The sequence below is a fragment of the Hyaena hyaena genome, unplaced genomic scaffold (genome assembly GCF_003009895.1).
Source record: "Hyaena hyaena isolate Hyena2069 unplaced genomic scaffold, ASM300989v1 scaffold_113, whole genome shotgun sequence".
Classification (NCBI taxonomy): domain Eukaryota; kingdom Metazoa; phylum Chordata; class Mammalia; order Carnivora; family Hyaenidae; genus Hyaena; species Hyaena hyaena.
In genome coordinates, this window is record NW_024080745.1 from 3,016,988 (window position 1) to 3,039,936 (window position 22,949).

A 22,949-nucleotide genomic window follows, 5' to 3' on the forward strand; every position below is an offset into this window, starting at 1 on the left:
ATTAGGAGTGTACAATTCAATCTAACTAAAGTTTGAATTCATAATACACAGACTATATACTATAAATATTTTATAAGGTCTCATTACTGATGGAGAATCAGCTCTAGGAGTGCTGGCTACATCCCAAGTACGTCAAGTTTGCGTCTCACGTTCTTACCTGAATGGCAGCTTCCGGGTCCTTTTCACTCCACCATGCTAATGGCTTATGAAGACGTAACAGGAATAATATTCGTGGCGTACACTACTGTGTGTCACACACTTTGCGCTGTGCTATCACGTAATCTTCTATGATAGTGGGAGAGTGGAAGAAGTAATTTTGGAGCTGTGACTACCACAGCGGTGGGTGCCAGAGCGTGACACAGACTCGTACTGGTTCGCAAATTCACTGGATGGGTCAAGACACTGAGAATAAGCACTGAGAAACCTGGAGAGTCATTTTTATGTCTGCTGAATCGAGTAATTGAAAATGTGTGCTTGCTTTTAATCTCTACTTCCTACTAATTCATTTTTGTTGCTTTTTTTTTTTTTTTTGTAAATTTTATAAAAGAATCAGCTGTGACAGATTGGAAATACCAGCCCTTTCCCTCAGACAATCTGAGCAGCACTCATAATGAGGAAATAGCAAGAGCTCTGGAGACTGGCAGCCATGCCTATGTTTGAATCCTGAATCTACGACCTACTGGTTCAGTGAACTTGGGCAAATTATTCGACCACCCTCTGTCATAGTTCTTCATCTGCAGAACGAAGTCAATGATATCTACCTCACAAGTTACATGTGGTTGTTTCTTTCTCTTAAACAGGAAGAGGAGGCATGAAAATACTGGCCACTGAAAGGTGGGGATAGATCACTCTTACTTTAGGCCAATGGTTTTCCACCCTTTCTCCCCTTCCCAATTTATCCCGGAATGGGCTATACCCCAATATGACAATTGTGGCTGTCACTTTCTTGAATACATTACTTTATTTCTCTGAAGCCCCCTTTCCTCATCTGTAAAATGGAAATATACCACAAATGGTTACTGTAAGGATCAGATAAATTATCTAAATTAGATAAGTGAGATAAAAGTATCTAAAGCATTATCTCAGGACTGATATACAGAAATGGTTCTATGTTTGTCACTGTCATTATTCCACTAATAAAAGTGGCTGGCCTCTGGGGAAAAGGTGAAAAATGTGCAGCTTGTAAAAGTTTCCCAGGTGATCCTGAAATGTCTCCTTAAAGTGGCATGCTCCATCATCATCACTCTAGGTATTAGTAAAATGATCAGTAAAGAAGTAACAGTTACCAAAACTCCTATTCTTGAGCATTTTAAACATGAGTTTCTTTAGTATCTTAAGAACATATAATTTTTACCATAAGCTTCAATCTGAAGAGATCAGTAAGAACACCAGTTACTACCTGTACACAGACAAGAAATAGGAAAGAAAAATTGTCTACTTTAAAAATACTTCTTCTCCATTATTTAGCTATGTAAAAGAGAAAGATAATAACATCCATACTTGCTCAGAGCAATAGGAAGAGAGATTTCCATCGGTGATCCTTTGTAACTTTGTCTTTCTCCAAGATCATATTTGACTTCTTGTCCATTGATGACCACTTTTTCTATCGTGAGGTCCTTGGTATCCAAAATCTAGAATTAAATTTGCATTTTTAAATGAAAAGAATATTGTTTTATTCATACCAGAGAAAACTAACATTAGTTATGGGTTAACTGTAATGATTACAGAGTAGAATTAGTTGCTCATAGAGAGTAAAATACAGAGTGAAATTATAAGAATTAAAGAAGTCAAAAGTTAGTGTAGGTCCTGTCTCTTGGGCCCCTAAGCTTCCTGAAAAATTTCTGGTTCTAAAGTTTGCATATATACCATTACCTAATTGCGGGATCATCACACAAATTTGAGGTTTTAAGTGTAAGTCAAATCCAATTTAAAATACCTTTACTCCTTCCCCTAAAATGTAACTTCCCTGCTATGAAAAAATTCATCTCAAACTTAAAAGTTTCTTTATCACCACTCCTCGACGTATCTCCCCATGTATTTCTTCCTGGAATCCCAACTCCTATGTACTTGCATCTACTCCCAAATTACAACAGACCCTGGCACTCGCTGGGCAAGTAAACAGGCAAATAAGCGGTACGTTGCCGCTGCGTACCTGGAAAAAGCCCAACCTGGTGAGGCAGCCCCTACCAAATGACCGACCGGGGGCTGGGAGAGGGTGTCTACTTGCCGTAGCCCTGCTTGGGGCAGGATGGGAGCAGCAGCAGGTGTCTGAGTGCTTTCCGTCCCCATAATCCTCCATCCAAGCGCTAGAGACCATACCTTTCATGATCTCCCAAGTAATCTCTAGCTCTAGAATCTTCAACCTTCCTGTGCCACAAGACTGTTTCCAAACAACCTAAACAAGTCTCCCAATGCTGCTGTTTGAACTTCGTTACTATTTAAACTTCACTTGGTCCTTTGGCTCTGATAACTACTCACTTGTCTCCTTCCTTTCTTCTTTAAAGTTTACTTATTTTGAGAGAAGGAGAGGTGCGGAGAGTGCCTGTGTGCGAGAGCATGAGCAGGGGAGGGGCAGAGGGAGAGACGGAGAATCCCAAGCAGGCTCCATGCTGTCAGTGCAGATCCCAACATGGGGCTTGAACTCACAGAGGCTGAGATCATGACCTGAGCTGAAATCAAGAGTCAGACACTTAACCCACTGGGCCACCCAGGTGCCCGTGTCTCCTTCCTTTCTTAAACTCTGGGCAATCTATGGCTGCTACTTCTTCTTTCTCATCAATCTCTCCTCCTTTTGCCTACTTCAGTCTGGCTTCTCATCCTCTACTACTGAAAGGGCAGGGCACGCCTTCTGATCGAGAGGTCTTTTCTGGTCAGTAATCTGACCCCACTCACAGCCCTTATGGGCCACTTCATCTGTTTGAAGTCCTTTCCTTGGTTTCTTTGACTTTACACATAAATGTTTTTCCTCCTTGTCTGATGCCATTTCCTCCATCTCCTTTCTAGCTCCTAAAAATGGACATGTCCCAATGTTCTAGCTTTGATCCCTTTTCTTACCATATTCGTCACTCCCTCATTCTCACTCATCCCGTATCCTCAACCAGTACCTCTGTGCTGATGACTACAGTCTGTTTCTACAGTTGTTACCCCTTCCCCAGGACTGCCGCTGGGTTTCTTAGTCACCTACTTGACATTTCCATGGGAAATATTGCCTCATATTCAGTGCGCTTCTAAAAATTCTAAAAATGAAGCTACCTAGATGTCCCAAAAATCAGCTCTCTCTCTTTATTTCTGTTCTGTTAACAGAATCCTCAAGGTACCTAAGGTTAGAGACACTCAAATAATCCACAATTGACCCCACTTCCCCATCCCCCATAGCCAAGTAACAAGTTTTTTTTTCATGCCGACCTCATACTTTCTTCTCTGTCCTTCTACCACCTCTGCAGGCCAGACCCTGCCTCAGAACCTTCTGCAGTCTGATCTCTCTACGTCTGGCATCTTTCTACTGAAGTCTGGCTGCAGTAGCATGGGCAGTTAGAAACCAGCTGCTTCTCTTTCAAGTTGGTTAACTGAATTATAAACTCAGGAAAAGTCACAAGGGCAATCATTAATTTGATTCCTACCTCTCTAGGATCAGTGATATTTGGTTGGAAAGAAATTTCCATTCTGGTTTGATCTTTTTTTAAAGCAGCCAAATTTGTTAGGGGAGCCACCTGTTTCCCTGCTAATAGGTAATTATTCCTTTTGGGTTACTTTCTTCTGGGGGCATCTCGACCATCGCTCTTACTCTAAATGAGTAGAACTGACTTATCTTCTTGCACTTGCATATTCAAAATATTTGGTTTTATTAGATTTACATCTTTTTTAAAAAAAGGTTTTTATTTATTTTGGGGAGAGATGGAGAGAAACGCAGAGCATAAATGAGTGAGGGAGGGGCAGAGAGAGGGAGATACAGAAGCTGAAACAGGCTCCAGGCTCTGAGCTGTCAGCACAGAACCCAACGTAGGGCTTGAACTCACAAAAGGTGAGACCATGACCTGAGCCAAAGTTGGATGCTCAACCGACTGGGCTATTCAGGCGCCCCTAGATTTATATCTTATTAAGAATAAGAAGGTTACTCCTTTATGCCTTCATATTCTAGTACCTATTTCTGGCTATCTAATTTGTTTTAAAAACTTAATTTGAATATCTATGTAACTACTCATGTTTATAATACTTTTATAACCAAAAGGATGAATCAACTGGCTCACTTCCCAGAGGAACATATTCTATTGTCTGTATTGCCTAAACTTTTCAAATCTATTCAGAATCAGAGAGTTAGATTATTGTTATGACTATTTTTTAAAAATATTTTTCTTCTCTGTACTTAATACAGTAGTTGGTCCAAAGCTCAGCTATCATTCTCAAATTAAGAAATTCCCCTTCAAATTTCACTAATAAATGTTATTAAAACAACTGATCAAAAATAGTAATGGGGAAAAAAAAGGAAACTGGCTAGTTGAAAAGTTGGAGTTAGTACTTTTCAACAAAGTTTTACTGAACACCAACTGTGTATAAGGCCAAGATGTAGTTGTAAAAAACAAACCTACTAATGGTAGGAAGTTACTAGGGATATAATTTACTGTATCTCACAGTATCCTCTTTGAATAACACCCCCAAGACCAGTTATACTTCTAAGCAGCTGGCTAGATGCCATAGAATATATAACTAATTCCCTTTTTGCACAGGCTGCTGGGAAGCTCCACCTAAACCTCACAACCCACTTCTTTTTTTCTAGGACTTTATGCCATATGTTTGTCTTCCCTACCCTTACTCTCTCTTCCTCCAAATTCTTTAAAATTTTTTTAAAAATGTTTATTTGAGAGAGAGAGACAGAGCACGAGCAGGGAAGGGGCAAAGAGAGAGGGAGACACAGAATCCAAAGCAGGCTTCAGGCTCTGAGCTGTCAGCACAAAGCAAAACCGGGGGCCCAAACCCATAAACTGCGAGATCATGACCTGAGCTGAAGTCCCATGCTTCAGCTGGGACTGAGCTACCCACAAGTCCCTCTCTTCCTCCAAATTCTTATTTTTCATCTTATAATACTGTATATGTTTTTTAAAGCAGACTCATATTCTTTCAACAAAGCATGGCTTTAAATTAATAAGCTTTATGGAGCGCCTGGGTGGCTCAGTCAGTTAAGCACTTACTTTGGCTCAGGTCATGATCTCACAGTTCCTGAGTTTGAGCCCCACTGCAGGCTCTCTGTTGACAGCTCAGAGCCTGGAGCCTGCTTAGGTTTGTGTGTCTCCTTCTCTCTCTGCCCCTCCCCTGATCACACACGTACTCTCTCTCTTTCTCTCAAAAATAAATAAATAAATAAGTAAAAAATAAAAACAAATCAGTAAAAAATTAAAAAGCTTTCTGCCTCAGTATTATGTCTCTATCTGCATTTTCTACATGTTATTTGCAGGGTGCTATAATGAAAAAAAAATGGGGTTATTATTAAAACCATAACCAAAACAACACCTTGATTCGACTCCCAGCTCTGCCATTTACTTAGTGAAGACAGGAGGGTTTGCAGTCAGAAAGATCTGTGTTCACTTCCTGGCTTCTGCAACTTACTATATAGGATCTTGGGAAAGACATTAAAACCTCTTTGAGCCTCCAATGGACAAAACACCTAAAAACATTGAAAATTTCAATACAAGAAGCAAATGCTTGGAAGTTATCACAAATGACTACTACACTTAAGTGCAAATAACCCAAAACTTCAGAAAGATTTTCAGAAAAGATGGGATTTAGTCCTACCAGAGGTCCTTCAACATTCCTCGCATCAAGGCCTCCAAGAATGAAGAGAGAAAGGACACCTGATGTCCTCACCCAGCACTGCCACTGGGTCTTCTCTATTGGTGGTGGTGAGGATGAGGTCCTCCCACCTTCTGCACATTATTACTGCAGCCCGTGTAAAGTTTAGGCACTGCTTTCTAACTGAATTCATCCATTAGTTCATCAACCTAACATATCCTCTACATGCCAGGTGCTATCCTAAGAACCTGAGATACAGCCAGGAAACATGGACCGACCTTCAAGAGTCTGCAATCTAGCAGAGGAAAGATGCTAACTTTGAATAAATAAAACCAAACTCTTGGCCTTAAGTTGTTGCTATGAATAACAATTTACAAACAGATGTCACTGTGTAAAATCTAACATTATAAATCTAGGTTCCAATTTACTAAACAGACATGCCAACCAGACATTCTGATTTTAAAGCCTTACTTCTCTCAAGATTTGGGGAATGAAAAAAACAAGGGTCAAGGTTTTAGCTTGAGACATTCAACGTACATTCTTTTCAGAATTTAAGCATCTTGTCTCCTGCTTCCTCAAGGATCAGAGTTCACTATTTTTACAAAACAAGTGAGAGTGCAAGGTCCTATTATTTCAGTGATAAACTATCAAAATCTATTTTCTTTTACTAAAAAGAGAGATTGCATTGAAATGGCCCATCCTACCAGGGCAAAGTTGCCTGCAATAAAAGATACGATTATACTTCTGGCAGAACAAAGTACAACCTACAAGGAAATCGGTATCTTCTTGCTTGTAATATTTATTTTCTTTCTTGTAGTATTTTTGGTGACTAAGTATCAGTACATAGAGGAGTCCACCTACTTTTCAAATCAGAATTAGTCTAGCAAGATGTTAAAGGACAAAGAGTAGGTTACCTGCTACATTAATTCATATTAGTAAACTCAAAACACAGGCCTATTACACAAACAGGAAAGAGTCATGAGAACACCCTCATTCTTATCTAAACTTGTAATTATACCCAATTAATCGATCCCACTAATTTCCCACCATCAAGCCTACAACATACGGTGATCAGGTTGCTTAATGCTGTGCTTTAGTAGCTACCACAGTACTCTATGCAAAATACACTGGGGCTGGCCTTTTAAAGCCTTGACCCTCTTATTTCTAAAATGCTCACCTACGAAATTCTTCAGCTGAAAGGTACAACCGAAATGCTATCAATTTGAGTAAGAACCCTGAAAACAAGTTATGTTGTACAGATAAAATAATTATGTTCCATAAATCTAAAGAAACTTTTCCTCACTCAAGTGGCTAGCGATCTTGTGAAAGTACATAATTTTCTAAGAAGCGCAATAATCACTGGCTCCTTGGTGCATTGAGATCCGCTTGGACAGCCTGAATGGCCCACCCATCCTAAGCGATCTGAAGAGAAGGGTGATAAGAAGCAAAGGTAGAAGGGCCATGACCCTGGAGAAAGAGCTGCATCTAGAGTCAGCAGAGACTGGGAACATCAAAGCAGTGGCGATAGACGGGTCTGGAGCTGGGAATCCTCAGGGGTCTGAGAAAGACTGGTAGGGAGACTGAGGGGAGACTTCCACAGGTCGATGGGTCTCGCCCAGCAGACATGCAAGTTGAAATATGGTGCCTGGGAGCAAAGGGCTGGATCAGCACCCGCAGGACACAGGGTGTGAGACTTAGAGGAGACCGTACTGACGAAGGTGCGCTGGGGACTGGAAGAAATCTGGGGCCGGAGGAGGGAGTTCTGGGCTCCAGGCCGAGGACGTGGGGAGGCCACAGGGGAGTTAGGGAACTAGGATTTCGGGGGAGGGAGGATTCGTGCTCATGAAGCCGGAGCGCTGGGTGAGGAGCAGGGCGTGGATGGGGCCCTGGGATGTGCCCAGAGGCTGGGAAAAGCCGTCTGCGGAGAGGGGCGCAGGAGGAGACACTTCGGTGCGTTCAGGGGCTGAGGGAGGAATGCAGAGACACAAGTGGGTTTGGGAGGAGGAGATCCAGGGCGAGAGGGGGCTGAGGAAGGGGAGGCGGAGAGATGAGTGAGGGCTGAAGGGGAGGTGTGGAATGTGAGTTGAGGGCTGCGGAGGAGTGCGGAGAGATGCGACAGGCGGGCCGACGCGCGGCGCTGGGACGGGGCGGCAGCGGGAAGCGGGGCGCGAGGCGGGCGGCCGGGCGGCCGGGGAGAGGCGGGCACTGGGCGCGCGTCCCACCGTACCAGGCTGCGCAGATTGTCCTCCTGAGACTGCACCGTGAGCGCGGCGGTGCCGGTCAGCACCCGGCGGGTAAAATCGACGCTGCAGTGCAGGTGCAGGTGCTTGGTCTGGCAGACCGAAGCCGGAGAGGCCAAGGAGCACGAATCCACTACCTCGGGCATGGCTCTGGGGAGTCCCTCCGCACGCCGATGTGCACCCTAACACCCAGCTGCCAGACTACTCGACTGAGAGTGAGGGGAGGGAGGGAGGGAAAGAGCAAGAGGGACTCGTGGCGCCCGCCGGGAAGGGAAGTTTCTCAAAGTGAGAGAAGGGTAGGTTGCAGCGTGGCTGGAACTACAAGTCCCATGGTGCAGTGCGAGGAGGCGTGCGCTTTGCTCCCTGGGAGTGTGTGTATGTGGAGGGGTGCTGAGAGGACAGGGAACATTCCTGAAAGGAGAGGAAGAGGAGGGGAGTGGGGGAGCTGCAGGAGGAGTGGTGGGCGGACAGAAATGATCGCACGTGCCGCGGGGAGATCAACTGAATGCTTCCATTTTAGTTTCGTTCAACTTCAGTAGAAGTTGCAAAAGCAGTTGAAGAATGTCAGACCTATTGGCAATGGCTGATAGTAAAGGCAGGGCAGGGTGAAAACCAATAAGAAGGCTAGGAGAAGGCTTGCTAGCGTGCGGTTCCTCGTTAGTATAGTGGTGAGTATCCCCGCCTGTCACGCGGGAGACCGGGGTTCGATTCCCCGACGGGGAGGCACAGGAGGTTCTTTTCCTTGGTTGTTCCACGATGAAAATTCATCTTTAAACATTTTAAAAGTTAGTACAGAAGAAATAATGAATTTCAAATTACCTGTAAGATTTACATTTTAAGAATTCTTTGGTTATTAGCTTGCCGTGGTGGCAACCCAATACACGTGAGCTAAATTGCGTTAGTTCAACAAGATTCTCTTTAGTGCTTATTATGTACATTTCCAAGCCGTGGAGAGCAAAAACGGAACAAGCCAATATTCCCGTTTTAGAAATTTAGGAAGGTCATTTCAGTATACTGTAATATGAGACTTCTGTGATATGAGTAGGAGCTGGGACGTCTAGCTCGGCTCTGGGAACCTTCCAGAAAACGGGAGGAAAGATTGAAGGATATCCTTTGGGTTGGGACCTCAGAGTTGAAACTGGAAAAACTGGGAGAGACAGGATCCAGAGGACTTTAAACAGCTGGACCTTTAATCCTGAATTCATGATGGGGTGGGGGTGAGGGGCGGGGTGGCAATTGAAGAATTTTAAATAAGTGAGGAACATGGTCAGATTAATGTCATGGAGAGAATGCTAGTGATGATTCAGAGAATGGATATGAGTTATCAAAAACAGAAGCAGTTGAGTTAGAAAACTATTAGAATAGTCCAGGAAGAAGATTCGGAGGGGGTAACATAAGGGAATAAGTAAATATACAAAGGATAGAATACTTTGATAGATAGGAAGGAAGGAATACTTTGAGAGATAAGTGACTTCACAAACTAAGAAGTAGCCTTATAATTTCTCAGATTTTTGGCTTCAGTGTGTAAACAATCATTAACCAGAGACAGAGACCGTATGAAGAGGACAGATTTAGGCGGGGATTATCTAAATTTAATTTTGGACACTCAGAGTTCTAGGATGTATGGGAGTCAGAGTGGAGATGCCTGTGAATCATTTGGATGTTTAAGTCCATAGTCCTGGGGAAGTTTATGGCAGATCTGAGAACATCAGGGAATGGGGCACTTGAAGCTCTGGCAGTGAATAAGCTCAGCCCAAGTAGAGCGTGTAAAGGGAAGAGCAGTGAAAAAAGGTTGAAAGCTGGGAGAACACCAGATTTTAACCAAAAAAAAAAAAAAGGCTAAAGGAAGAAGAGAATCCTTCACAGTGTACGCATATATCAAATCGCCACGATGTACACTTACAATATATTACAGTTTTATTTATCAGTTATGCCTCAATAAAGCTGAAATTTTTAAAAAGGGGCGAGGAGAGTAAGAACTCATGAAATAAACCAGGAAGAGCCAACAAGCAATGTCAAATGCAGCGTGGAGCACCATTAAAATAAAAAGTAAAAAGCCTCCTTTGGATTCAGCAATGGAATGGAAGTAAGGAGGATGGCAGCTTTGTTGAATTTTGTAATTTTGTGGAAGGTGGATGCCAGAAAGCAGTATGTTGGGCAATAAAAGAAAACAGGGAAATAGAACATAGGCTGCTCTGTCAAGATGTTTGGCCAGTTTGAGAAAGGAAGATAAAAGAGGAATAGAGAGGAATGAGGCACTGAGAAAGTGTTTTTTATTTTCTTAGGGAAAGAGAATTTTTAACATGCTTAGATACAGATGTGAAAGGATTTCTAAAGAAGAGGAAATTGAAGATTTGTGAAGTGTGGGAAGTAGTTGATGAACTGGGCATTGGCCAGTGCTGCACAGAGCCGTTCTATACCAAAATGATCTCACAATTACATTTAGCTCCTGTAACAGAAAAAGATGCTCTATATCGGGGTGTCCTGGTGTTGGCCTGAACAAGCCAAAGGAAAACAATATAAATAAAAACATCCAAAACTATGAAATTAATCTCTTACACATACAAAACTCTGGATTTCATAGGGCCTAAGAATCCATGACATGGTTGACATTTGCATACATTTTTTTGAGGCCTAAAACTATTCTGGGTGTCACCAAATCTAGGGGGACAAATATGATGCAGTAAAATTGACTTAGTCAAAGAATTCACAGTCAAATGATCTTCCTCATGGAGAAAGGATTATTTGTTTTAATAAAAGAATGTCAATATTATCATCTTCTATTATCAGTTCCCAGGAGCCCACAGAATTTATGCCAATGTGTTCAAGAAAGGAAGTCACAGGCAACCACAAATGAATTCCTCAAATCGATTAATAGATTAGTCAAAAGATAGATATTCAGTGGTTATTTTCTAAGATACCACTGACCCCTATATACAGTGTACAAAATTAGCAACTTACAAACAATGGAAGTGTTCTTCATATCCAGTGGTGGATTGGGAAGGTTTAAACAAATGAAGCTTGGGCCATGTGGGTGACTCAGTCAGTTATGCATCCAACTTTGGCTTAAGTCATGGTCTCATGGTTCATGAGTTCCAGCCCGGTGTTGGGCTCTGTGCAGACAGCTCAGAGCCTGGAGCCTGCTTTGGATTCTGCATCTCCCAGCCCTACCCCGCCTCCTACCCTGCCCCCTACCCTGCCTCACTCTCAAAAATAAATAAACATTAAAGAAATAAAGACATGAACTTACCATTGCTTCTTTAAAAGAAGGATAATAATAAGAGTGCATATACAAAAGGAGACTTTATTAAGGATGAAATATAGTTTTATTAAAAGAAGTAGTAAATCTATTTACAGAACCATTTGAACAGGAAGTATTTCAACTCTACTGCTCACTTGGAAAAATTACTTAATCCCTAAAAACCTCCATTCTTTCAGGAAAATTGAGATACCTGTGCCTCATGGGATTGTTGAAAGGCTGAAATGAAATAATGGATGTGAAGTGCTTAGCATAGTGATCATTAGTCATGTGTTTGCTACTATTATTTCTATTGGTTTTTATTTTGTCTATTTTGATCATGTTAATATGTATTTTTCCTTGTTTTGTTAGCAAGAATTTTTAGGAAGACCTGGAAAATGAGAAGCGACCAAGATGTGGGCAATCAGCAATTAGTGCCAAAAGAGACCTCTAAAGAGAGTTGCCAACATTAGTGATGCTCACCTGTTTTTGAAATATATTTACATTTAGGAAATTTGGGAAATTGCAATAGGTGTATTAACACATGACTTCCTGTTTCCATCATGTCTTGCTCTTCAGGGTCACCTTTGCACAGCCAAGCTGAAAGCAACTTGTGCAAGAAAGATCTCCACTCTCTCAGGCTCTTCTTAAGCTTTGACCTCCACCCAGTCCCCAGGGCTCCTGGAAAGTGTTCTCTCCCAGGAGCTCTCTCCTGTCCCTCCAATCTGGACAGGAGTTGAGCAGAATCTCTTTTCCTGACAGAACAGAAGTGTACGTGATGCCCTTCCTGTTCTTCTTCCAATGGGTGAGAAAGTGGAAGAAATTATTTTAGCTACTTCTTTTTTCATATTTAGGTTACAAAATGGTTGATGCAGCCCTGACCCATTTCTCCATTTTTCTATTATTATTTTTTTTTGTTTGTGCAAGAATTTTATACTTAATATTCACATCTCTAGTCTGGTCATGAGAAGGTGAGGGCAGCTGGAGAGGCCAGATATGAAAGAAGCGCAAGACAAAGTTTTCCCCAGTTAGTAAAATAACATAAGTGACAAGTGACCCTCTCCACCTGCCCCAAATCCTTCTACCCATTGTCTCCCCGCTCTCCGACTCCTATCCCTGCTTGAGAGCAGGCTGGGTCTGGAGAGCCTCCCACATAGATTTAACATTTGTTTCTCTGCTTGTGCCCACAGGAGGGACTGGCCAGAACAGAATAGATGGTCAAGCTGTGCGGGATGAGACTGCTGGTCACGTGACCTTCTCTGTTTGTCCCACACCAAGTAGGGTTCCAGGACCAGTAGCATTAGTGTCTCCTCAAAGCCTCACCAGAAATACAGATCTCAAGCCCTGGCCCTGGTTTGCTGGCTTGGAATCTGCATTCCAAAGGCTCAAAGGATACTTTTGGGATTGGAGGAAATTCAGTTCAAGAGGTATCAAACATGTCAGGACTCCTTCTCTTGGAGCCTTGGCCCTAGATCCTCTAATGTCATCTCCAACACAGCACACATACCAGTATATTTGTCCTTTTCCCCCACTCGATGGAGTGTCCTGAATTTCCAGATGGTATATTTTCCCTCTCTGAGCATGTTTGTTGGATGGATGAATAAATGTATAAGTGAATGAAAGAAATTTCATATGAGGCTCCAGGGATCCTTTTACTCAGTGCTTTACTCTTTGTTGGCTTTGAAGCAAAGAAAAAGGTACCCTGGGAACTCTTCCCTGTCCTCTGATGTCACCAGGCAATATGTTTGCTTGCAACAGAAATGCCCTTACCATCCTCTTGTGAATGGTAAACCCTTTCTTTACAAACCTTTTTATTGAAGCATAGTCACTACTCATAAAAGTGCACATATCCTAAGCACATAGCTCACTGAACTGAACACACACCAGTGCAATCACTACCCAGATTAGATACAGAGCATTGCCACCACCCCACTAGAGGGCCCCCTCAAATTCTCTTCTATTCTCTATAAGTCTTGCTCCCCAGACGTAATCACTGCCTGATTTCCAACAATATATTACTTCTACCTGTTTTGTTATTTATATTTCCTTTATTTAAACAGAAGTGTACAGTAGGTACTCTCATGCCTGCATTCTTTAGCTCATTATATTTGTAAGGTTCGTCTATATTGTTGTGTATAGTTCTGGGTTATCCATCCTCATTGCTGTGTAGTGTTACCTGTGTGGGTAGACCATGATATATTTATCCGTCCTAGTGTGGATGGACATTAGGGTAATTTTCAGTTCTGCGTTACTATGGATGGTACTGCTATAGCACGTTCCAGAACATGTCTTTTGGTGAACATATTGCAGCCTGGTTTTGGTGTGCTGCTTTGACCCATGCTAGGTCCCATTCCTTTGGGACCACTGCACCAGGCTAAAACTCATTCATTGCAGCAACCAAGGCTCTGTACTTATGAACACAAACCCAACAAACTCCTATGTGGAGTAGGGGAAGGTGAATCAATCAGGAAGAGAAGCTTTTTTCAAGTTACAAGAAAAAAAATTTCTTCACAGGGGTGCCTGGGTGGCTCAGTTGGTTAAGCCAGCTCTTGGTCTGCTCAGGTCATGATCTCACAGTTCTTTTTTGTTTTTTTTTTTAATGTCTATTTATTTATTTTTGAGAGAGAGACAGAGCATGAGCAGGGGAGGAGCACAGAGAGAGGGAGACCCAGAATCTGAAGCAAGTTCCAGGCTCCGAGCTGTCAGCACAGAGCCAGAGGCAGGGCTCGAACCCACGAACCGCAATATCATGACATGATCTGAAGTCGGATGCTTAACTGACTGAGCCACCCAGGTGGCCCATCTCACAGTTCTTGAGTTGAAGCCCTGTAGGAGTTGAAGCCCTGGAGGGGGCTCTCCACTGATAATGCAGAGCCTACTTGGGGTTCTCTCTCCCTCTTCCTCTCTCTCTGCCCATCCCCAGCATGTGCTCTTGCTTGCTCTCCCCTCCTCTTTCAAAAATAAATAAGTAAACTTAAAAAAATTCTTCCCAAATGCTGATCTAAATCATACTTTATTTTCCTCTCAGTCACTTTTGCTTCTTTTCTAGGTGCACCTGATTGCGAAATTCAGCCGCATGGGGGTTTCTTCTGACTCAGAGATTCCAGCCCTACTTACATTTTTCCTGCTAAGTAGCCAGTGGTATTTCATCAAAGTAGGTACTTACACCTTTTGTTCTGACAGTTTAAAGCATGTGTGGGGCTTGACAAGTGTCATTACTGATTTCAAAAGCAGTATTTCTGTCTCAGGTTGGTTGGCGTTGAGCCCAGCTTCTCTTGTTTGCCTGCAGAGCAGTGGTTATTGCTGTTTGCTTGTAAAATACATTTGCAGCAAAGACCCACCTAAAAGTCTTTCCTTCTAAACATTCTTCTCCTTTACAAATTTGTGTTTGAGGAACTAACCAGTCTTTTGTCATTTCTTATAAAAGCCCTCTTGTGCTTTGTGTTTGGAATTGAGCAAACCCAAGTAAGAGGCTCACATAGTTGACATTTCATGTTCTCCCGCAGATGCGTGTCTTAGTATTTCTCAGGCTGAGCCATGCACGTCCCCTCACCTCCCACCCTGGCTTCCACTTCCCTTCCAAGTGCTGCCTCCTCCGGGCATCCAACACAGCCCCTTCTCCAGCCAGACTCTACTCTTTCCCAGGGGTGCACCTCACTGTTCTCCCCCAGGTCAAGGTACTGGAAGGCACTCCCTGCTCACTCCTCTCTCCCCTGTTCGCTGCTCCCCTTCTCCAAAAATATCTTCCCAATGTATTTTCCTTCCCTTCCTGGTCCTGAAGTTTTCTGAAAAGGAACTTTACACACACACACACCCACTCTCACACACACAGAGTCAACCCCCATTATTTGCAGATTTCATATTTGTGAGTTTGTCCACTCACTAACATTTATTTGTTACCCCAAAATCAATACTTGCAGCCCTTTTGTGGTCCTCTATGGACACACGCAGAACGGTGAACAATTTGAGTTGCCTGAGGCTCACGTTCTCTGCTGGGGCTGAACAAACAAAGCTGAGCCTTCTTGTTTCTGCCAACAACTTATACTGTAAACGAGTGTCCTTTCTGTGGTGTTTAGTGTCAGGTTTTTCACATTTTTGTGCTTTTTTTGGGTCCTTTGGCTGTTTTAAATGTACTCCAAGCAAATGCTGAAGTGCCTCTCATTTTCCTAAGTGCAGGAAGGCTGTGATGTGCCCCGTGGAGAACACACATGTTAGAGAAGCCTCGTTCAGGCGTGACTCCCAGTGCTGGGGTCCATGCCTGTGGTGTTAATGAGTCAACTCTATATTCGATAAGGTGTCTTTGGACAGAAGCACACATAAACCAAGGTTATGTACTAAGGAGCTCCTGGGTGTGTCAGTCAGTTAGGCATCCAACTTCAGCTCAGGTTATGATCTGGTTCGTGGGTTTGAGCCCCACATCCGGCTCTGTGCTGACAGCTCAGAGCCTGAAGCCTGCTTTCAAATTCTGTGTTTTCTTCTCTCTCTGACCCTTCCCTACTTGTACTCTGTCTCTGTCTCAGTCTCTCTCTCAAAACAAATAAACATTAAAAAAATTTTTTTAAACAAGGTTATGTACTGAGGGGCACCTGGGTGGCTCAGTCGGTGAAGCGTTCGACTTCGGCTCAGGTCATGATCTCACCGTTCATGGCTTGGAGCCCCGCGTCAGGTTCTGTGCTGGCAGCTCAGAACCTGGGGCCTGTTTCAGATTCTGTGTCTCCCTCTCTCTCTGACCCTCCCCTGCTCATGCTCTGTCTCTCTCTGTCTCAAAAATAAATAAATTATATTAAAAAAATAAAATAAAAAAATAAACAAGGTTATGTATTGACTGGAAAATGCCACCCGAAGTCCACAGAACCCCAGTGTGTCTCCCCTGGGAGCAGTGATTCAGGTTTCACGAATTCAGTGCTCACTGCAGCTTTACAGAACACAACTGCAGCAAGTAAGGAGAGCCAACTGTATATATTCCTTGTCCCTCCAGTGATTTCACATTTGTTTCTCTCAGCCTCTCTCTGTTCCCAAAGCAGTTAAGGTGGCAGGCTTTCCTGGGAGATACCTTACTCTCCCAGCGCACCCAGCTCAGTACAATGTGGTGGGTGGGTCCTCAGCAGATGGAAAAGGGACCCTAGAAGGAGGGGAGGGGGGAAAGAACACAGGAAGGAGGGATGGGGGGAAGGAGAGAACAGTGAAGCTGAGGTTATTGCTTTGTCTAAGAGAGCTTGGATTCCCAGAATTTCACAATTTCTCAGTCCTCAAATGCTTCCTCTTTATTTCTGAGAGGAATCATTGAACTAGAATAACATAAAATTAGACATTAAGTGATATTCTGAGATAGCTTTGGCTTTTATTTCTGCTCTTTAAGGAATTACACAGAGCAAATCTTCCAGATTCTTTGGAATTAAAAAAAAATGTTTCCTTTTCCTCCCTCTACCCACTCTTCACCCGTTGTGTTCACTTGGCTCAGGATAACTCTATAATTCCCCAACTCTAGGCCAGAAGGAAATGGTACTTACGGTAGGCATAAATTCAACTCTGTGGTATTACCAGGCACCTTTCATGGGTAGCAAGCAGCATGGATATTGGCTTGTCCTTGGGAAGTTCATAACTTTATTGGGCAAATGAAGACCATAAAATGAAACCACTAGAGAACAGAGTGGGTGACTGAATAATTAAACAGAGTGGGTATTCAGGTGGACCAATCCACAAATGCTGTAGGAGTTCAGTGGCAACGTCTGTGGGCATCTCTCTGAAAGCAGTGAGGCTTGCATGGAAATATAAAGCAGAGGTCTCATTTTTTAAAATTGCTAACCAATATTAATAAAAATTGAGGAGCACACCCTCAATAAATGTGGGGTGAGTTTTTTGCTTATTTATAAATTCTTTATGTGTGCTAATGTAATTAATGAATATCTCATGGCACAAAATACATTGAGAGGAAGGGTCAAAGTCAATGATAGTGAATATAATCCTTAATTTTAAATAACCATCTTCATAATTTTGCTTTGCGTGGCAGAGAGCTACCTTCCTGTCAGATTTGATTTGATCATCATTGTTTCATTTTGTTTGTTAAATCAAGGTACCCCACCTTATCTTGGAATGGAAACATTCGTTCGACTATTTTCATTTGCTTACATGTACTTACATTGTAACTTCTACATTCAGGCCGAAATATGTGAAACCTAACCATAGCACTCCAATTACCTGAGTGTCCAGAAAAGTCATGAGCCTGCATAAGGGTTTGGCCAGGGCCAAAGGAAATCATGCCAGCCCACTGAGAAAAGTTAAAGGGACAGTAGAAGAACAAAATACAGTTTATGATTACAGCTCACAAGTCGTATCTGTGAAGCAGACCACTTACATAAATAAAATTAGAAAGTTAATACTTTCTGTCTGTACCCAAATGATTGCTGCATGCATGTGTTTACCCTGCTTTGGAAACCTCTCCTGAGTGAATGTATAGTTTGGATGGGTAATTGAAAGGGACAATAATTCCAAAGAGGCTGATGGTTTAAAACATAGTCAGATACCAAATGCAAATTCAGAAAACTAGCTCACACTTCTTGAACCCCCAGATGTATTTCCAGAGTGAATCCATCACATTTTACCTATGATGCCTCTATATACTGGGGTTGTCCAGTCCTGATCACCAGGGCAGAGATTCATTGAGGTTTTCTGTCCCCTAGAAGTGGAAGAAACAGCAGCCACTGGAAACTTACCTTTCCAGGTTTAAACTAGCATCATTGAGCCTTGAAAGTGACATATCATCACCTCTGCCATATTTGATTGGTTACACAGACCAACCCTGATACCATAGGAGGGAGCTATATAAAGTCATGAATACCAGGAGGTAGAGGACATTGGGAGCCTTCTTGAGGCCAGATACTACCATGAGGGAGTCATTATTATCATCCCCATTTTACAAAGGAAGAAACTGATGGTCTGATAATTAAGTAATTTGCTCAAGTCACTAGCTCAGAAAAAGCACACTGGGGGTTCAAACCCAGGGAGCGTGACCCCAGAGCACATCCTTTTTGAGCATAGCCTTGTAGCCTCATCTTACCGCAGGGCTTTTTCTAACTTCCTTTCTTCACCTCAATGCATGAAACATTGCAAATAAGATAGATTTCCTTTTGCTTAGACCATTTCAAAAGTCATTGTTTCTTAAGGGTGGAGGTTGGAGGGTTTCCAAAGAAGGAAATACAATGAGAACATCTGGCCAATGTCCCTAACATGTACATGTTAATTAATTAATTTAGAAAATGTCACCCAGAGACTGAGAATAACAAGACTATTGACCTGATTTCAGAGCCTGACATTTACAAAATGATCACAAGGTAGAGTGGGTTGTGTGTACATCCTGTCCCATTTCTCCCTTCCTGGTTGTTTGGGTCAGGTTCTCTCATGAGTCTGGGTGGTCTAAATTGAACAACATTTTGCTGAAATAAGTCTGCAATATTAGACCTTAGGAAACAAAAGCCGGAAAGAGAAACTACATTTCCTATAAAATGTGTAACTATTGGATAACATCTTGCCAACAGTGTGATTGGATAGAGGGCAATTTATGTGTGAGAAAGAGTGAGACTATATACAATGTATAATGTTATCTGTATAAACGATCATGAGAAAGGTAAAGTTTAGTTGTTCTTTTGTTATGATTTTTTATTAACCAAATCTGTAGTTACATTGAATTGTAGCCCATCATTTTAAACTAGGTATGGCATGACATTCATCAATAAACACATTTTGTTTTATTTAATAATTTATTTTGGCATTTTCTCTGTCAGGCCCTATTCTAATGCTTTAGACATATTAACATATTTTAAACTTATTTTTTAAAACTATTTGAGGTATATACAGCCTAAAGTTTCGATATTTGTGTATATTGCAAAATGATCGCCACAATAAGTCTAGTTAACATCTGTCACCATACATAAAGATTTTATTTTTTTGTGATGAGAACTTTTAAGACGTACTCTCTTGGCAACTTTAAAGTATGCAATACAGTATTATTAGCTATAGTCACCATGCTGCACATTATATTCCCATGACCTATTTATTTATAACTGGAAGTTTGGACCTTTTGACCCCCTTCATGTATTTTGTCCACTTCCCCCACCTCCAACCTCTGGCAACCACCAATCTGTTCCCTGTAACTATGAGTTGTTTTTTTTTTTAATTCCATATATAAGTGAGAGCATATGGCATGTAGATATGTATTTATCTTTCTCTTCCTGACTTATTTCACTTATTATAATGCCCTCAAACTCCATCCCTGTTGTTGCAAATGGCAAGATTTTTTTATGGCTGAACATATGTGTGTGTATGTATATGTATATATGTATGTATACATGTGTAACTATATATACACATGTATACATACACATATACACATGTGTGTATATATATACACATATAGTTACACACATACACAAACATACACACCACATTTTTTTTTACCATTCTTCCACTGGTGGACATTTGGGTTGTTTTCATATCCTAGCTATTATAAGTAATTCTGTAATGAGCATAGGGGTACATATATCTTTTCAAGTTAGTGTTTTCATTTTCTTCAGATAAATACCCAGAAGTGGAATTGCTGGGTCATATGCTAGTTACATTTTTTTAAAGTTCTTTCTTTTTTTAAATGTTTATTTAATTTTGAGAGAGAGGGGAGAGAGAGAGAGAGAGAAAGGGAGAGAGAGAGAAGGAAGCACAGGAGGCATAGAATCCAAAGCAGGCTCCAGGCTCTGAGCTGTCAGCACAGAACCTGACATGGGGCTCAAACTCATGATCGGAACCACGAGATCATGACCTGAGCTGAAGTTGGATGCTTAACTGACTGAGCCATCCAGGCGCCCCAAATATTTTTTTAAGTTCTTAGCTTATTAATCCTCTCATGAAAAATCTGCACAGTCACCACAGATAAAGTCACGGAGAGCCTTTATTCCTTTTGTTGTCCAATCTGCAGCTCACCTGTTGCTCGCTCCACCATTGGCTTCTGCAGTCCCCTGACTTCTTCATTCTGTTCTTCTGTTCCTTTCCCTGTTTTCTGGAGGCCTTTTTCTTCTCACACGGGCCATGTCTTACAAGTCTATGTTTGGGTTCATTTTTCTGCGCATCACCCAAAGAACCATAAATTATGCCAAAGCCAGTTGTCTTGCCACCACCAAAATGGGTTCTGAATCCAATACAAAGATGGCATCTGGTATGATCTTGTCCATTTTGGCTCGTTTTTCCTGAATTTCTATCTCAGGTACTGTTGCCTTCCAGGGTGAAGAACATCAACGAGCATTTGTTTTCTCTGAAGTAGCTGGTCTGTCATGAACTTCCTGGTCCAGATAGGTACTGGGTCATTCATAAAGGTGGCTGAGCTTCAAGCAGCCAGGGAGGAAAAGAGAATGACTATATGGTAATTCTATCTTTAACTTTTTGAGGATCCTCCAGACTGTGTTCCATAATGGCTGCATTATGTTTACATGCCCGCCAGCATTGTACAAGGTTTCCCTCTTCTTTATTTCCTCACTGACACTTGTTATGTCTTGTCTTTTTGATAACAGCCTTTCTAACAGGTGTAAGGTAATGTCTCATTGTGGTTTTGATTTGCATTTGATTTAGATTTAGATTTGCATTTCCCTGATGATTAGTGGTGTTGAGTATCTTTTCATGTGTCTGCTGGCCATCAGGATGTCTTCTTTGGAAAAATCTATATTCAGATCCTTTGCTCATTGTTTTTAATCAGATTTTCTTTTTGCTATTGAGTTGAATGCATTCTTTATATATTTTGGATATTAGCCTTTTATCAGATATACAATTTGCAAATATTTACTCCCTTCTGGCAGGTTGCCTTTTCCTTCTTTTGCATGTGGCTGTTCAGTTTTCCCAATACCATTTATTGAAGAGACTGTTCATTCCTCATTGTATATTCTTGACTCCTTTTGCCACAAACTAATTGACCATGTATACTTGGGTTTCTTTCTAGGGTCTACATTCTGTTCCATTGATCTATGTGTCTGTTTTTGTGCCAGTGCCATACTATTCTGATTACTATACTTTGTAATATAGTTTGAAATCAGGGAACACCATGCCTCCAGTTTTGGTCCTCTCTCTGAGGAGTGCTTTGGCTACTTGGAGTCTTTTGTGGTCAAATTTTAGAGTAGTTTGTTCTATTTCTGTGAAAAATACAGTTGGAATTTTGATGGAGATTGCATTGAATTTGTAGCTTTCCTTGGGCAGTACAGAGATGTTTAATAATTTTAATTCCGATACTATGTTGAATAAAAGTGGTTAGAATGGTCATCCTTGTCTCATTCCTGATCTTAAATGCAAAGCTTGCAGCTTTTCACCATTGTGTATGATGTTAGCTGTGGGCTTGTCGTAGATGACCTTTACCATTTTACACATTTCTATTAATCCTGACAACAACCCTGTGAAGCAGGTACTGTTACTTTTCCCATTTTACAGATGGGGAAACTGAGGCACAAGCACTGTCTTGGTTAAGTTCCACATTACACAAAAGTTACAAAATAACCTAAGGTTAGGTAAGCAGCCAAGATTACACAGCTAGTAAATTTTAGAATTGAGGGTGGGATTCCAACCAGGCACTAGAGCTGCAGAACCTGGATTTTAGTCGAGTTTTTTGTCTGGTACAAAAATATGGATTCCTAGATCATTCTCTTTTGTGACCTCACAGGTCGTTCTTGCTGCTGGCATCCACTCCTTCCCATTTCTCAACCTTTCTCCTGTCTGACTAGCAATTCCTGCCCTTTTTGTTTCAAGAGTCAACTCAAGTTTACCCTCTGCTATGAAGCCTTCCATGACTTGGAGTTCATATAGATTTGGGCACCTGTTTCTTCATTTCTTAATATGCTTTGATCATTTTATTGAGACATTGACTGTTTTTATCTACTCAGTGTCTAGTCTACCTTCTCTGTCACCAGTTCTGTGATTCACCCTTCCCCCATTTCAGGGGCAGTCCGTGTGACCTGAAGCTAACCAGATCAGAGGTTCCTTAATGCCACAATTCGGAGGTGACCATGTGAGCCAGGTTGGTCTAATCGGAGTGAATCCTGGGACATGACAGAAGCTGATGGAGAGAAACACAGGTCATAAGTCCAGAACTGTCGGCAGCCTTCTGTCTTCATGCTGTGCCTGAGAATGAAGCCAAACTGAAGAGAGGGAGAAAGGAAGGAGAGTGAGAAAGCCGACTGGAGACATTGAGCCTCTGGGTCAAACCCCACCTAAATTCAAGATACACTTTTGGACTTGATGAGCTTCCCTTTTTCAGCTTACTCTAGATGAAATTTTCACTCATTTGCTACCATAGGAATACTAACCAGTAGATGTATATATATATATTCTACCATGTATCTAGAGCTATTTGACAATACCAGTGTGAGCTAGACCATAATTCTTTGGGGATCATATATGCCAAATAAATATTTGTTGAATGAATTTAGCTGAAGAGTGTTTTGGAGGGAACTGAGCCTAGAGCAGGGACACCTTTATGGAGGCTAATGAACTTCACTGGTACAAAATATAATCAAGGGACTCAGTCAGGCTGAAGAGTGGGGTTGAAGGAAAGGGGCAGGAACCAGACAAAGAATGAACAAGGCAGTGATACAGCGTGGGGTGCACAATAGTCACATTAAAGCTTGAGTGCTGCCCCATTCTGTGCGTTTATGTACCCATGT

General features: G+C 41.9%; 1 protein-coding gene, 1 long non-coding RNA gene, 1 other non-coding gene and 1 pseudogene across 3 annotated transcripts in view; 2 read left to right on the forward strand and 2 right to left on the reverse strand.

Annotated features, from left to right (window-relative positions):
- Positions 1–8,244, reverse strand: part of LTA4H (leukotriene A4 hydrolase) — a 35,889-nt gene extending 27,645 nt beyond the window's left edge. The window contains exons 1-2 of the mRNA XM_039236593.1: positions 8,012–8,244; positions 1,501–1,631 (exon numbers count right to left, since the gene is read on the reverse strand). Coding sequence (XP_039092524.1) covers positions 1,501–1,631; positions 8,012–8,170 — 290 coding nt within the window. The 5' untranslated portion in view covers positions 8,171–8,244. The remainder of the gene's footprint in view (positions 1–1,500; positions 1,632–8,011) is intronic.
- A 351-nt stretch (positions 8,245–8,595) lies between these two features.
- LOC120234650 lies at positions 8,596–22,661 on the forward strand. Its single transcript, XR_005529151.1, has 3 exons — positions 8,596–8,692; positions 14,312–14,416; positions 22,226–22,661. It is a non-coding gene; the product is annotated as an uncharacterized LOC120234650 (long non-coding RNA).
- TRNAD-GUC lies at positions 8,676–8,747 on the forward strand. Its single transcript has one exon. It is a non-coding gene; the product is annotated as a tRNA-Asp (tRNA).
- Positions 20,229–20,617, reverse strand: LOC120234648 (annotated as a pseudogene).
- Positions 22,662–22,949: the final 288 nt, after the last annotated feature.